We start from the raw sequence: 16,742 nt of genomic DNA, 5'->3' as shown, positions 1-16,742 counted from the left end.
CTCTGCATGAGGTTGAATGTAAAGGTGAAGCCCGCTTTGTGTTCACAGTGGCAGGGTGGAGGGGAGGCAGATGGCACACAGGCTCTCCACACTGAGGAGAATCACAGATAATTGGAGAGCGATGCTTAGCTGCAGCCCCGCCGATCGATGCCAATCCTCCCGCTCTAAGTCCAGGGGTTATGCTTTGCTTTTCTTTCCATACACTGCAATTAATCCAGTGTTTAGCCCGCTATGTGGAGAGCACGGAGAATACCAATGACCCATTTAAGGCCCTGCTTGTCCTTTAGTCTTCCTTTTCTACGACCCTAAAAGCCTTGATGTTGAGTTAGATCTGGATGTGAGGCAGACTGCAGGATATTTAACATGCTGTTGTTTTTTTCTTCCACATGTGGACAAAAGCTGCAGCAGCAGCTCCTCCTGAGGGGACGTGAAGCAGCCTGAGGGTAGTGTTAACTGGCCGAGTAAATGATAGATTTATATCCTAAATCCATTAGCAAAGCCACAGGGAGCAGAGAGACACCTCAGGCTGCTGACAGGGGGGCAGAAGAGGACACAGGATCTGCTCACAGTGTTTCGTATTCATATTTTTACTTTAATCCAACACAGGAGATGACATGTTTAAGCATAAATGAACTCATTTCGGTCTCTTCATGTGAATTTCAACTGCAAATCAGACCTTTTTTTTTTTTTTAACCTAACGCTTCAACAGATCAGGCCACAGGTCAAACATCCTTGTGCCATCAGTGCCCAGTTTTCTGCAGTGTCTTCTCCATTCGGGGGCGATACGTGGAATATATGACAGGATTTTTTTGGATCAGGATTTGGATTTTATTAAGGTTGTTTTTTATATTCTGACTATCCTGACCTGAAAACAACATTTTTATCCATTAAAGAGAGTATTTTTTTTGCCTTTTCTGCTCCATTTCATAACTTAAATCTAGTCTTGTGTCGGAATGGGTATCAATAACCGGTTCCTGTAAAGAATCGATAAGAAATAGTTCAATCCATTTACATCATTAGCCTTCATGCTTAAGGACTCCTTGTCTATTCTTTACGTTACATCGGAGCAGCCGAACCTTACGTTAACTATTCCCTGTAGCTATCTTTTTTCCAATATTCATTTTTATCTATGTTTGAAAAAGACATCACTCTAAACACATATTCATAGCACAACACAGTGCCTTTTTACAGAAAAAAAATGACAAAAGCAAAGCAGCCTTCAACACTTTTTCAATACAACACTGTCTCATATCCCATGATTTATGATATGTAACATAAAAGACCCTCCAACATTCTCAAAAATTTATGGGGGTTTTTAAAAAGCAGTTGGATCACAGTTTTCCAAGAAAAGTCTGATTCTGTCAGGAAAAGTCCAGAGGGAAAAAAACCAAAAAGGTGGAGGACCCAAATGCAGATGGAAATGAAACTTTATTTAAACTGAACTCAAAAACTTAAACCAAACATGAAACTCCAACAAAAGAAACAAAAACCAAAAACACTAAGGAACTCACAAAAAGCACTGGAGACACAGGAGGCACGAAGACACGGCGACAGGAACAGCAAACAAGGACAGCATACAATGAACCCACAAGAAACCTACTGAACACAGAGACTATATAGACAGGGAGTGATTGGCACAGGTGTGAAACAAGACACAGGTGAAACACATGAGGAGCAATCAACAAGGAGGGAAACACTAGGAGAACCAAACCAAACACAGGGAAACTCAAGACAGCTACTAAATACATAAGACACCAGAACACTAGAAATAATGATCACAAGAAGACAAACACATGACAAGAAGCAAATCAAAACCACAAGAAGCACAAACTAAAGACAAGAGACACAGACATTCCACAAGACTAACACAGGTGACACAGAACCAGAACAGAATACAAAGAAACACAAGGGCAAAAACACAAGAAAAACAGAAACCAAAAACCCAAACCATGACAGTACCCCCCCTCAAAGGACAGATACCAGATGTCCAAAAAAAGAAAAAACAAAAATCTCTGAAGGCCCAACTCGGGCGGGTGGAGGGGGCAAGGCCGGAGGGACACAGTACACAAAAAGTCACGGAGGCCGGCCAGGTAGTGGGCCGCACAAAAGGCAAAGTTCAAAAGGCCGGCCAGGTGCCGAGCCACGCAAAGGAGAATGTTCAGGAGGCCGGCCAGGTGGCCAGCCACACGAGGGAGAATGTTCAGGAGGCCGGCCAAACGAGGGAGAATGTTCAGGAGGCCGGCCAGGTGACGGGCCACACGCAGGAGACTGTTCAGGGAGCCAGCCAGGTGGCGGGCCACAAGAAGGAGGCTGTACAGGAGGCCGGCCAGGTGACGGGCCACACGAAGGGGACTGTTCAGGGAGCCGGCCAGGTGGCAGGCCACACGAAGGAGACTGTTCAGGGGGCAGGCCAGCTGGCTGGCAACGAAAAGCAACAGGAGAAGGTGTCAGCATGGAAGCCAAGCCAGGAGCAGGTGTCTGCCGGGGAGCTAAGCCAGGCACAGGTGTCGGCCTGGGGGCAGCCGAGCGGGGCACAGGTATCGGCCTGGGAGCCGAGCGGGGCACTGGTGTCGGCCTGGGAGCCGAGCGGGGCACTGGTGTCGGCCTGGGAGCCGAGCGGGGCACTGGTGTCGGCCTGGGAGCCGAGCGGGGCACTGGTGTCGGCCTGGGAGCCGAGCGGGGCACTGGTGTCGGCCTGGGAGCCGAGCGGGGCACTGGTGTCGGCCTGGGAGCCGAGCAAGGCACTGGTGTCGGCCTGGGAGCCGAGCGGGGCACTGGTGTCGGCCTGGGAGCCGAGCGGGGCACTGGTGTCGGCCTGGGGACGACCGAGCGAGGCGCAGGTGTCGGCCTGGGGACGGCCGAGAGAGGCGCAGGTGTCGGCCTGGGGACGGCCGAGCGAGGCGCAGGTGTCGGCCTGGGGACGGCCGAGCGAGGCGCAGGTGTCGGCCTGGGGACGGCCGGGCGAGGAGCAGGAGTAGGCCTGGGAACGGCCGGGCGAGGAGCAGGGGTCGGCCTGGAGACGGCCGAGCGAGGCACTGGGGTCGGCCTGGGAGGAGAGGGAGGAAGAGGTGTCGGCCTGGGGACGGCCGAGCGAGGCACAGGTGTCGGCCTGGGGACGGCCGAGCGAGGCACAGGTGTCGGCCTGGGGACGGCCGAGCGAGGCACAGGTGTCGGCCTGGGGACGGCCGAGCGAGGCACAGGTGTCGGCCTGGGGACGGCCGAGCGAGGCACAGGTGTCGGCCTGGGGACGGCCGAGCGAGGAGCAGGAGTCGGCCTTGGGACGGCCGGGCGAGTCACTGGGGACGGCCATTGAACCGAGAGAGTCACTGGGGACGACCTGAGAGCTGCGAGAGCCACCAGGGTCTTGCCCTCCGAGCCAGGAAGGGTGCTTGGCAGGACCTCCAAGCGAGGAATGGTGCTTGGCAGGACCTCTGAGCGAGGACTGGTGCTTGGCAGGACCTCCGGGCGAGGAAGGGTGCTCGGCAGGACCCCCGGGCGTGGAAGGGTGCTCGGCAGGACCTCCGGGCGAGGACTGGTGCTCGGCAGGACCTCCGGGCGAGGACTGGTGCTCGGCAGGACCTCCGGGCGAGGACTGGTGCTCGGCAGGACCTCCAGGCGAGGAACGGTGCTCGGCAGGACCTCCGGGCGAGGAACGGTGCTCGGCAGGACCTCCGGGCGAGGAACGGTGCTCGGCAGGACCCCCGGGCAAGGAGCAGGGCTGGGAAGGACCCCATAAAGAAGAGCTTTGCTCTGCAGGTCCTCAGGAGCAGGGAGTGGGTGGTGCCCTGTTGGTTGCAGGGTAGGGTTGGTAGTCCTGACTGGCTGTGGGGGACCACCACGCCTCTTGTGGCGGCCTCCCCGGGTGCCAGGAAAAATGGCCAGTCTGGTTCCCCTCCAGGGAGACTGACTCTGGCCCTCCTTAATCCATTCAGGACCACGAAAAAAAGATTGAAAATAAGAAATTCTAGAACAAAAGTCCATAGAAAGTAAAAAATCTGCTGGGTCCTCTTTGGGTGGGTTCATTCTGTCAGGAAAAGTCCAGAGGGAAAAAAACCAAAAAGGTGGAGGACCCAAATGCAGATGGAAATGAAACTTTATTTAAACTGAACTCAAAAACTTAAACCAAACATGAAACTCCAACAAAAGAAACAAAAACCAAAAACACTAAGGAACTCACAAAAAGCACTGGAGACACAGGAGGCACGAAGACACGGCGACAGGAACAGCAAACAAGGACAGCATACAATGAACCCACAAGAAACATACTGAACACAGAGACTATATAGACAGGGAGTGATTGGCACAGGTGTGAAACAAGACACAGGTGAAACACATGAGGAGCAATCAACAAGGAGGGAAACACTAGGAGAACCAAACCAAACACAGGGAAACTCAAGACAGCTACTAAATACATAAGACACCAGAACACTAGAAATAATGATCACAAGAAGACAAACACATGACAAGAAGCAAATCAAAACCACAAGAAGCACAAACTAAAGACAAGAGACACAGACATTCCACAAGACTAACACAGGTGACACAGAACCAGAACAGAATACAAAGAAACACAAGGGCAAAAACACAAGAAAAACAGAAACCAAAAACCCAAACCATGACAGATTCAAGATCTTCTACTTAAAGTTTTACTGAAGAACTGAACACGCAAAGAAATAAAATCTCTGTATCGTACAAGATTTCTCTTCAATAAATTCAGCATGTTATACATCTCCTAATGTACCAAAAACTATATGGAAAACCTAGCACTAGCTTGGTGCTAACTTATATGGGAATTGCATTGGTATCATAGACTGTAAAAAAAATGGACGTCAACTTGCTTGGCTCGAAGTGAGGTCTCCACAAAAACTGCTCCCCCTGGTGGCTGGCTGCAGTATAGGTTAAAAAATCCAGCTTTCCAGCCATTCCAGATGGGCTGTGGTCACGTTCAACTGTTGTGGTGATTTGAAGTTTTCATTTAGCTGCCTTGTACTCAAGTCCTCTTTTTTTCTGAAAAGTTTCGTTTTCAGTAGTTATACGAGGTTAAAAACGAGGCTGTATATAACATTTAATGATGACTGACAGCTGCCGTACTCATGTGTTTTTTTCGGGGATTGTAAAATATGTCAAGAGGTAGAGTCAAGAAGTAATTAGACTATATAATATATAATATATATATATATATATATATATATATATATATATATATATATATATATATATATATATATATATATATATTTGTCACCCAGCTCCACTCAGATTCTCCCAGAATCCCTCATTGTCTCTACTGCGCAGAATCTGGCTGCACAACTGCTCAATGGCTGTGCCTGTGACAGCGGTATTTGGCTTCAAAAACGTACAATGATAAATGGCGGAGCCACACTGTCCACTCTATATACAGTCTATGATTTTGTATACTAGCAGTTAGCATACATCCATATAACTTTTGCTTTAAAACAAAATTTTAACTTTCATATAAACGATACTGAGAACTCTGAATGTAAAAACACTGACTTCATGGCTGACTTCAGAATAACTACGGCAAGCTCAGTGTTCAAACAAATAAATCATTGCTATAACCATTTCAAGACACTGAATGGCCTATTTCAGTCAATAACAACAAAACAGTACACCAAAGTCACTCAATTTTTACTTATTTTATCGAATTATGTCCAGAGATTTTCAGCTCTACTAACTAATTTCCTAATTACTTACTTATAAACTCAAAAAAATGTTTTGACACCGAAAACCTGTAATGGCTAATTTTGTTTAGAGAAAATTCACGGGAGGAATTGATAATGGAATCATCATAAAAGTAGATGGATAAGTGAAATCAATCAATCTTACCACTACCCATACCTTGTTTTATATCCTATGATGTGTTTTCTGAACTCACATTTTCTAAAAAAAAAAAAAAAATCTTATTTATTCTTTTCTATTCTATTCTATTTGTCTAAAAGCATCAGCTTTAAGAGTTGTGAGTTTCTGCAGAATGTACAGAGCTTTATCTTTATACCAGCAGTCTGTGCACAGTCCAGATGGAGTTAAGAGACCTTACTACATAGACTTTGTTTTTACTCATGCTCTGAGATACTTAGCAGCCTTAACACAATCACATTATTTATGAATAAGCTGTTGATTTAGTTTCTTCTCCTCCTGCATGTTCTTCTTGTTGTCTTCTCTTGTTGTTTTTTGATGTTTCTTCTTTATTTTGTAGCACTTTGAAACACTTCCGCTCTGTAGAAGCTGCTATAAATAAAGATTTAAAGTAACATTAAGTGTTTTTCTTTAACAAAGTGGAGCAGATAGAGACAGAGAGAGCACATCTCTGGATTCCTACATCAGTTATGCATCCTCTGAATTATGTAAAGAAGTGTGTGTGGAGTAAAGAGCTTGTTGTTTCTGGGGGAATGAATGGTTTGTGTTTCCTGCTGAAGAGGCTAATATTTTAATTAAGCCTGAGGAGGACTCTCTCTGTCCTCCCTGAGAGCTGCCTGATAAACTCCCTCTCCTCTGTTGATGATAATTTAGCAGCTCCCCGGAGACTCCCCCAGACACTCTGCTGTTTGTGAGCCAGGGCTGTTCCATTGTGTATACGTGCCCCCCTTTGCCTGGTCTTTAACGTGTGCATGCTAATTGGTGGATGTGCCAGCCACACTTGCTGCCGCTGCAGCTCTGTGACATCTCCTGTCCACAGGCCGTCCTGCGGGGGCTCTTCACCGGCTTCAGTCAGGCCTAAGTGGGGCTCTTTGTGGGCTGTTTGTCAGGCCTAAGCAGGCTGCCATGGGGGGTCTTTGTTGCGGGGATGTAGTGCTAAATGGAGGCAGATGGCAGGGAGTTAGCCACGAGAGCTGCAGAGGAGGCTCCGTCGCCCCTCAAAGAGGGTCACGCTGGGTCACAGCCCCTGTCTGCCTCTTGTTAGCACTCTCAAAGGGGACCATGTGGGCCCAAGTTTGGCCCCAGGTCTGCAGGGACGGTATCCAAGGAGACAGTGGTCCTGAGGGAGCTGGTGGGAGAGGGCATCCAGAGGCTCCCACACCCTCATAGACACCCAGAGTCCATAAAAACAGGCCAAACTCTGTGTGACTGGCACGGGGGGCGTGTCCCAGCCTTAATAGATCTTTAGACCTCAGGATAATAGACTGTCTGTTCCTCTGCTCACTGTGTTTCCTCTCACATCTTCTCCCCTCTTTGTCTCTCCCTCTCATTAAGAGTGATTACAAGGTGTGAGGTGTTTTATAACACGACCGTTTATGAGCTCAGAAGAAATGTGGGATTAGGGTGAGGACCTGTGGTCACGAGACAGTCATGAGCTGGTAATTAGTGTCAAAAATACAACTTAATCCACAGGTTTAAAGTAAATGTGATCTATTTGAAGGGTAACATTTTTTTGGAAAAAGTTGTTAAAACTATAACATGTTAGCGATAAAAAGTAAAGATAAGTTTGGTTTACCTCTCTGAACTGAATTATTCCAACTTTTGTCTCTGAATTCTGGGCTGATTTGTGGATGTATTTGATAAAAGTCAGATCTCTGGAGGAAAAAGTCTCAATTTTTATTTTAATTTCTGAACTTTTTGAAGTGAAAAAGAGTTCCAGCTTTGATCTGAGAGTCAATTCTAACTCTAGTTATTGCTTAAAGGGGCTGTGAGAAGTTTGAAAGTGGTCTTGAAAAAGCTCCCTTCTAGATATTTGCCAGACTGTAATCCACACTTTAAAATGAGATTATCAGCGCCAATTTAGCTGGCTGATCAAGTTTAGAAGTGAGAAGAGATAAAACACAGATATCTGTGTTTTTCTCTGCCAAAAAACGATTTATATGACTAATTTTGTAGCGATGGTGGACACTGGAGCCTAACTGTCAGACAGAAAAAGGACAGAAGAGCAGAAGAAAGATAAACAGGAGAGAGATAGAGCACAAGCTATTGATATTCAATATGTCAGCTCCTCTCAGAACAGTCATAGTTTGGATGTAGTTTCTTCCTTCCACAGTGCATCATCACTCAGCATCCCAATGGAGAACTGACTCTGACCCAAACTCCTCTCTCTCTGTCTCCTCTGTAGATTTGCCGGACGAACCATCAGCAGCAGCGCTCTGGTTTTGGTCTCATTGGAGCTGAAGGAGTCATCCAGCGCTCTGCTCACCATCAACACAGAGAAGAGCGTCATGGCGTCCATGTTGCTGCGAGACCTCAAACAGGCGCTCGCACAGGCATAGACCCACTCCCACCCTCTCTCCCTCCCTTCCTCCTCCTCCTCCTCATCCCTTCATCCTGTAGTTCAGGTAAAAAGAAGCAGCACTACATTTGAGATTTTACAGATTTTATTCCTGCAGCTAAGAAATGAAAAACACAGCACTTCTTTTTATTTTCTGCCTGAGCGAGATCATCCTAAGCTGCAGGAATAATTCTGTGAAAGTGCTCATTAAAGTGTTGATCCTCTGTTTCAAACACACTGATAGACTTTTGGAAGTGATAAGAGATTTAACTTCTTTGAGGCTGAACCCAAACATGACGAATGGGTCACACGTTGTGAGAGTTCAGTTAATCTTTCAACCTACACTTAGTTGCCTGAAGCTTCAGTGTTCAAGTATATTTTATCAGCCTTAAAATCCAAAACTTTTTAAGTTGAAAAAGAAAAGAGAAAATAACAGGATTTCTGTTTTATTTTGACTTGTCTACCCCACCCAGTTTCTGCCCCTGTTGTAGCTTTACATTCCAGCCTTCCCACCCCCTCCCTGAATCTCTCAAAGTGCCTTCACCAAGAGAAAATAATGTTCTTTAGAAACCCAAACACACACCAGACTTAAATCAAACAGGTCTTTTTAAATGTATCGCCTCGTGCTGAATAATAAAGTAAATTTAAGTGAAAACCTTCTTCTTTACTTTTCCTCTGACTGTGATCCCAACATCTCCGACGGTTTGTGGTCCTCTACTCGAGCGTGGCTCAAACACAGTGTTGTGAATGAAGAAAGCTGCTCGAATACTTTCTTTCTGATGTTTCTACTTGATGAACATATTTTTGGATGATTTCAAACATTTCACTGGATGAAAAATGTTGAATAAGAGTAATGGAAGTTAAAAGAAGTTGAGGGTTTAAGTCTAAAAACTGCTTTCAGTAATCCAGAGGTGTTACATCCACAGCTTTCAGACTCCTCGTGTGTGTGGAGTGAAGTCGTGCAGATGTACGTGATGTGTTAAAGCGCAGCGCAGGCCGGTGGCGTGGCGAGCTCTGCGTCTGGCTGTCTTTTCCGGCTCATAAATAGTGTCTCTCTGAGGGCTGTGGTGAACACCTGTTAGCTCATCTGTCACAGGAGCTCCACTCGCATCCATCACCTCTCCCTCTGTACTCATTCCCTCAGCCAGCTGTTCCCATTACACACACACACACACACACACACACACACACATACACACAGGAGCTGTGTCAGGCCTGCCAGATACTCACACACATCATACATATTCACTGCCACATGGAAGAGAGTCAAACAGCTCCCTCACTTAAAGGATTATTATATCACACATTCATTCTTTTTAAGACGCTGATACTTGTGTTTCTGTTAAACTCACAAACTGACAGATAAACACTTCGTAAACAAACATTTCAGACATTTCCGACATAAAAGCACACCAAACTACTTTAGTTAGGTTAAAAGTATGCTAAATAGCTCACTTTCAGCATATCTTAGCATTATTCGAAGCTAGCCTGATAGCCTCCTGAGATTGGCTCCAAACGAGACGAAGCTGATGGGAGTTTTTACAGTTTCTTCAAGGATTGGTCAGTGCTTGAGTTACACTTTTTTGAAACCAGGCAAAACTTAACCAAAAAAAAACTAATTTAATTAGATATTATTCAATAAAATGGAGCTGAAAGACTTTGTAACAAGCTATAAATTATTATTTACAAGTTAAAAACATCAACAGTTAGCATATCACTTGCAAAAAAAGGAAACCATAACAACTTGGAAAATAAAACATGTCACTCCCTTTGGGTTAAGCATTTAGCTGCAAGCATCTTTCAGTAGAAATGATATAAATAGGGTTGATTTAAGGTTAAAGTGTGGGCTCATTGGGCAAACACATGACCCTGTGCAGCTTTGCCATCCACTATCTTTAAAAACAAGTGAACAACTCATTACAGAAGCTTCAAAATCATCTGATACTTAATCACAGGTCTGCATCCAAAGTTCGAGTTCTGCTGTTAAAGACTTTCACATTAAAGAAGCAAATTGATCTTATGTTATGTCAGTCATGTTTGCATGCTCATGCTGATGGTCTGGATAAAAAAACATAGTCAGGTTGAAAATATTGTGGTGAATCTTGAAAATTCTGAACATTTTCAGGAGTTGTTACACATGAACAGCACCAGTAGAAAAACACCTTAAAACCCTGTTGTTTCTGCATAAATAGATGACTTAAAGATTTACAAACTTCATAAAAGGATTAAAAAAAAACAGACTGAAGCCTTTGACTTTTTAGAAATTGCCGCAGCAGGTAAGCTTCCATTTTACAAGTGCTCTTTGAATTACCGTAACCCTTCAAGTATTAGCTTTACGGTGATACCAGGGACATTACAGTACTGTAACAACATTTCAATCACAGGTAATAAATGATGCAAGCTGCTCTCTTTACCGTAATTCTTCAACTATTTGGGCAAGAAAAAAATTTAAGTAGTTCCTGAGAAAAGGGAAGATTTCTGGGGATGATGTCTGACTCTTTGAAGGACAAACAAAAGGTTATACAATAGCTTTCTGGGTATAGATATGAAGAAGTGCGTATAAGTGTTATCAGGATGTTAGAAATAGTAGACAGTATCTGAGAGGCTTCATGAAAAGCTTAAAGGTATTTAGGTAGGTATGTTCGTAAATGTTTAGGCATCCAAATTTCTCTCATATCTGGAGCATGTTAGCGTTGTATTAGCATTTGGGGCTGCATCTAGTTTTGTTCCATCCTGAGCAGAAAATATTAGAGAGCAGTTTTCACTTTGACGTCCGTGTGAAGTTTAGATTAAGGTAAGACTTCAAATCAGGTCTCAGAGAAGAGTTTTTAAAGGGAATGCCTGCGCTCATACTGATAGATGCACAGTGTGTGTGTGTGTGTGTCAGCATGTGTGTGTGTGTTTGCGTGATCCATCTCCTGGTGTTGGCACCTGCTATAATGGACTCTGGGGAGGGAATGAGGGAACAGGGGGCTGCCTCTCTTTCCCCTCAGCACAGCTCCACAGTGACAGCTTGATTTCTGTCCTCTCTGGGCTGCAGCACAGTGACATGATGGGCTGCTCAGATGGTCTTATCATGCTCTGTGTGTGTGTGTGCATGTGTGTGTGAGTGTTTGAGGAGAGCAGAGAGGAGATGGCGGGGAAGTTACGGGGGAGAGGCTGAGGATCTCTGCAGAGGAAACGCCTGTCTGACCTTACAGCTGAGAGCAACTTCTCATTAAGCAGCGTGTCTCTGATCAGCCGGTCCGTCGTCTGATGGGAGTATTGGATGCTCAGGAGGAGATAAAACACAAAACCAGAGACGAGACGGCAAATGGTGTCGTCATAGCTTCTGCAAATTTAATTTTGATGGCCAGACTTGTCCTTAAATTTCTGCTCCTTTAATTTCTGAAGAACAGAGTGCTTCCATCTATACTCAAGTTTCTTTAAGTCTGTGTCTCTTGATTGTGAACAAATCAGCCACATGATATATCCTTTAACAAAACTGCAACATCAGCCAGATCTCTATAGGAGAGACTCAAGTGTAGTGCAGCACAAGAAAAAAGATAATCAGAGGATTGTTTCAAAATGAATCATCGCAGAAGAAACCAAAATAGAAATGAAAAGAAGCTAAAGCATGTCAAGGGAAATGGAGCTCAAAAATATGCTTTAAGAATAAATACAGCTCTTAGCGTACAGTACGTACACTTACAATGTTCATATGGTACAGTTATTCTAAAATAGAATGGGTAATAAAAATAAAGAGAATAGAAATGTATTACGTTGAGGAAGAAGAAGTTTCCTGGAAACATTCTTCTCAATGAACGTCACTCTGTACTCTTCAGTAGGATCGTCATTAGCTTCTATGAACGTCCTGACGTCCACACATCAACACAAACTCGAGAAAACAACTCCTTAAAGTTCCTGTGACAAGTTTTAAGGAAGTGATGAAACAGGCTGAAACTTTGGCAAAGGTTTCTTTAAGACTTAAAAAGCAAAGAGGACCATCAGCAGAAAGAGGAACTGCCTTTACACGGCTGTTTTTATCGTCTGAATCCTCAGCTACAGGGGGTAGGTATCAGTCAAAACAACCAACTTATGTCTAAGTTTTAAAGATTATTAATGCGTGATGTGTTGGAGTATTAAAAGTACTTATACTCAGTGTTTGGTAAATTACTTGATAAAAGTAATTAATTATAGTTGTTACTTTCTCAAAAAAGTAATTGAATTACTCTTTCATAAATGTAATTAGTTATTAGGAAAAGTAATGTTGCCTTTCTTTTTTGCAAAGCCTTCAATTTTGAAAAAGAATTCCGTTTTTGAGCAGGTTTTGCTATGGGGCATTATGTTTACATGTATGTTTTTGCCTTTTACATCTGTGACATTGAAGTGGTGTCTGTTAACTCCCATCCTGAAAACGCCAGTTTTAACCCCACAGACTGATCCAGACTAGGGCATATTAAATCTGCAGCTCCTGTCCTGTGTCTGGCTGAGCGAGCCAGGTCAGATAGATCTGCAAAGGAGGGATTCTCCCGCTTTTAAACCTGTCTCTCGCTCAACTACTGACTTGTAATTTCTTCCGATTCACTTCTTATTTTTAAGTATGGTCATGTCATCTCTTATATTTTTTCAAGTCAAAACAGATCGGCTACTTGTGTCTTACACTCAAACCTCAAAGAGCATCCACCCCTCTCCCTTGGGATGGTTTGATCTAAAGACACTGTATGAGGTCCTCTCTGACTGCAGGTTACACAGACGCACACAGGTAGCTGTGTGATATTTGTTGCTGAAAAGTTAACTTTAGCATCAGCTCTTTGTTTAAGACTTGTCAACATGATTGTTCTCATCATTACTTGTGTGTCTGCCGCTTTTCCCCACATTTTATTTACTGCCGAGTGAGCCAGGTCGGATAAATAGTAGCACACCTCATTTCACTGTCGGGTAATGGTAACAGCATTATAACGTTTAAAACAGTAATTAATTAGATTAACCGTTACTGGAAAAAGTAACGCTGTTAGTTCTAACGACTAATGACTTATACTTGCACTTAAAACTCACATGTTCAGAAAAAGTCAGCTAAGAAATCTAAGAGGGGGGACCACAATCAACTCAACATTAAAGTTTCTCACAGGAGCTTTAAAATCCCACTGTGAAGTAATGAAAAGGATAATTTTTATTTCATTTAACCTTTACCAAACAAAGAGGTAATGAAGCACTACAAGCAGAATCAGAAGCTAAAACTTAAGAAATGACATCCAGCTTAATGATAATTTCTTAACCACTGTAAGTGCTGAACTTTAGGCCCTCAAACCAAGCTCTGCTTACAGAGCATCCATCCCAGCTCCTTATTCTTCTTCTGTGTCTTATTTTACCGAGGTACAGGCTGAGATTTGTGCAACTGTGTTTGTTTATTCTTTTAAGGGAACGTACAAAATTTGATTTAATTTAATTTCAGCATGGTGCAACCATCTTTGCTGATGCTCTCCCTGCCTCTCTTTCCCAACATGCACATTAAAAAGAGGGAAAAGGAGGTGGGCTATCCCTGCCTCAGGCTCTGGCATTACAAATAAGCACGTGTTAGGGCATGGACCTCCCAGAAGAGAGCCTTACCACTAAGTTCAACGTATTATACAAAAAAAAAAATTGCTGAAAAAGTTCCTCTTTTTTTACACTAAAAAATATCATTGTTTTACTGCACAGTCTTTGGTAAAATTTTCAACAGTCCTTGAGAAGTGCTCTAACTGTGTGTTTGTGTGCCATCCTGTCCTCCCATCATTGCTATGAAACGTAATTATCCTTGTGATGGGGTTTTTAACCAATCAGCATTAAGTATTTAACAGAGCAGGGGGAACAGATTCATCATTTCTCATCACAAACACATTCATTTCCTCAGCTAACAGCAGATCCTCCATCGTCTCACCCACTCCTTGCTGAAACCTCACTGATGACACAAAGAAGACGACCCGAGGAAAAAGGTGTCACATGCTCAGAAACACATTTTCTGGCCCAAAAACAATCAGCTCAGAGCTGCCGCAGACCCATGGGATCAGTAATTGTGGTGATTATGCTTAAATTGATGCTTCACAGCTATTTCTATTTCCTCTGTATTGTAATTAGATTCACTTTTTTCCTCGACTGAAGTTTCTTTTAAATGCTTCTTTGGAGCATGGAGACTAATGACTACATGTTTCCCCTCTGAAATGTTCAATCAGCGCCTCATTACGGGGACAGACACATTCAGCTCTGCTGATTTGATTTTTCACTTTCCTTTTTGGTGTCCTACATTTATCAATCTGTCGTCCAGAGGAGACGAGGAGGGAGAGGATCCTGTCAGGTTAAAGAGAGCACGCACAGGAACATTTTTATATCTGATATTAGAGGAGACCTGACATATTGTTTTGAGGGTGTAATGTTGGAGATTTGTTCTGATGAAGGGAAATTTCTTACTTTTGATTTTGATTTTTTTTTAAACTGAAGTGAGTGGACTGTTTATTTTAAGCTGTGGAAATAGACCATTTTGAAACTCATGTTCAGTCAGGATCAAATTAGGGCCATATTGGAGCTTCCTGCCGTTCCACCTGCACACGTGAAATGCCAAAACCTGAAGCAGTAAAACGTTTCTTTCAAACTTTTCATTCATTAGGAGAGCACTCAATTTTTTATTACTGGTTGATTGAGGGGGAAGTGTCAAACAAAACAGTTTTAACAAGGATTCAGCTTTATTTCCTGTAACTGGTCGGAAAAAAAATACAAAGGACAAAAACTAATTTAACCCAAATAATTAAATATCTGCGTACAATAAATGAAATTTTGTAGTATGGCTCTGATCCAGGAGCTCCCTGCTCTTTCCATGTGCTGACGTGGAATGAAAAAGTATGCAGTAGGGAGAGCACACCTCCTTTCCCTCTCTTTCATGTTCATACATTAAAAGCAGGGAGAGCAGCAGCAAAGAGCCCCATGAGTTCTAAACAGAGTGAGCATCTGTGAGGATACATATAACCCTGATGAAATTAGACAGAAATGAAAAGTAGGAGCTGATTCCAACAAAAGTACTTCTCCTGGATTAGGTGCATGCTTTTCTAAGAAGTTCTTTAACAGTTTTCCATCAGTGTGTTTGTTTTTGCAAAGGTCACATAAAAATTAACATTTTGTGTCAGCTTTTTTATATATCTACTGGTAGAATAGAACATAACAGAATAGAATAGAATGGAAAATACTCTATTTATCCCCAAGGGAAAATTCAGGAGGAGTCACAGCAGCAATCAAGAAAACCCAAAGTAAGAAAGTGCAAAAAAGGTCCATAACAAAATAGATGATGACAGCTTGTCAATCATTGTCCAGTTCAGCCAGCCTCCACCTCCACAGGGTCCAGGACTGAGCTTCTTCAGCAGTCTGTTCAGTCTCTGCTCACTGCAGGTGAAGCTCTTCCAATGAGGTGTTGGTGTCTGGTGTTAGCTCTGTCGGCCATGTCTGTGATTAGCATGATGCTACTCCGCCTTCTGGTATTCTCTCTGTTGCTGAGTTGGCATGGCTAGCTCGTCCATCTTTTTGTAGAAAGATCTCACGTTCCCAGTGACAATGGATGGAAAGACAGGTCGATGTCATCACTTCTTAGCTCACATCTCAGAACCAGCACATCGTCCTCACCTCCTTCTCCTCACCTTGTGGGAAACACTAGGCCTTGCACCAGTTAGCACTGACATGCTGAAGGCTGCTAACAGCTGATTTCACTTGTAAACAATGCAGCCATGGTTACATGTAGGACCTCCAGACAAACATAGGAGCGAAAATAGTTAAAATATCACCAAAGACAAAACCAGTTTGGTGTCCATGACCAACAAATGAACCATACAAAGTAATGATCCACTTCTAGGCAAAAATAATGAGAAAGAGACGAAAAAATTACAAGAAATGGACTAGGAAGAGAGAGCTGTTGTAAAAGGCAGCCACAACAGGCAGCGCCAATGAATGAATGGTAATAAATGTGATAATGCAAAGGTTCCCAAAGTAGATAACAGAATAATGATGGTATGAGTGGAGGCCGATTAAATTGGGAAACACAGCAATATGTGACCATAGGTAGTCTAATGTACACATCAGATAAAGTTAGTGTCTCAGTCCTTTTTAGTCTGTTTTTAGATTTGGTGGCCAGTATCTGACTGGACTTGAGTGTTTTTTATAAGGCTACAAATAAGCAGGTTTAATTTGTAGAAAAATAAATATGAGAAGCAGAATAAGATTGAAATTGAGGGCAGGTAAAAGTACAACTCAACTTCTGATTGTTACTTTTAGATCTCTGAATTTTATCTTCCCAATCCTCTCCTTTAAACATCATAATAAGAAATATTTTAACCAAACGACCTCCAAACATGACTCATATTGTTGTATATTAAAGCATTAAAGGTGCTCTGCAGCTCTGAGGCTTCAAACACTGATCTCCTCTGTGCTGTCACTCACACATCAAGGAGAAACTCATCACCACAGATCCCCTGAAAAGCTTCCCTGACATTGTTTACAAAGACTCGCTCTGCCCTGAGCGCTGTCTTCC

General features: G+C 43.4%; 1 protein-coding gene across 1 annotated transcript in view; it reads left to right on the top strand.

The window, feature by feature from the left end:
* The window catches only part of ap3b1a (adaptor related protein complex 3 subunit beta 1a), a 78,259-nt gene extending 69,420 nt beyond the window's left edge, over window positions 1-8,839 (top strand). Inside the window, exon 27 of the mRNA XM_074691021.1 lies at window positions 8,063-8,839. Within this exon, the coding sequence (XP_074547122.1) occupies window positions 8,063-8,216 (154 nt within the window). The 3' untranslated portion in view covers window positions 8,217-8,839. The remainder of the gene's footprint in view (window positions 1-8,062) is intronic.
* Window positions 8,840-16,742: the final 7,903 nt, after the last annotated feature.

The sequence above is a fragment of the Halichoeres trimaculatus genome, unplaced genomic scaffold (genome assembly GCF_033239565.1).
Source record: "Halichoeres trimaculatus isolate MK-OKI-2021-1 unplaced genomic scaffold, fHalTri1.1 fHalTri1_scaffold_16, whole genome shotgun sequence".
Lineage (NCBI taxonomy): Eukaryota > Metazoa > Chordata > Actinopteri > Labriformes > Labridae > Halichoeres > Halichoeres trimaculatus.
This window is presented reverse-complemented; position numbering and strand designations above follow the sequence as displayed.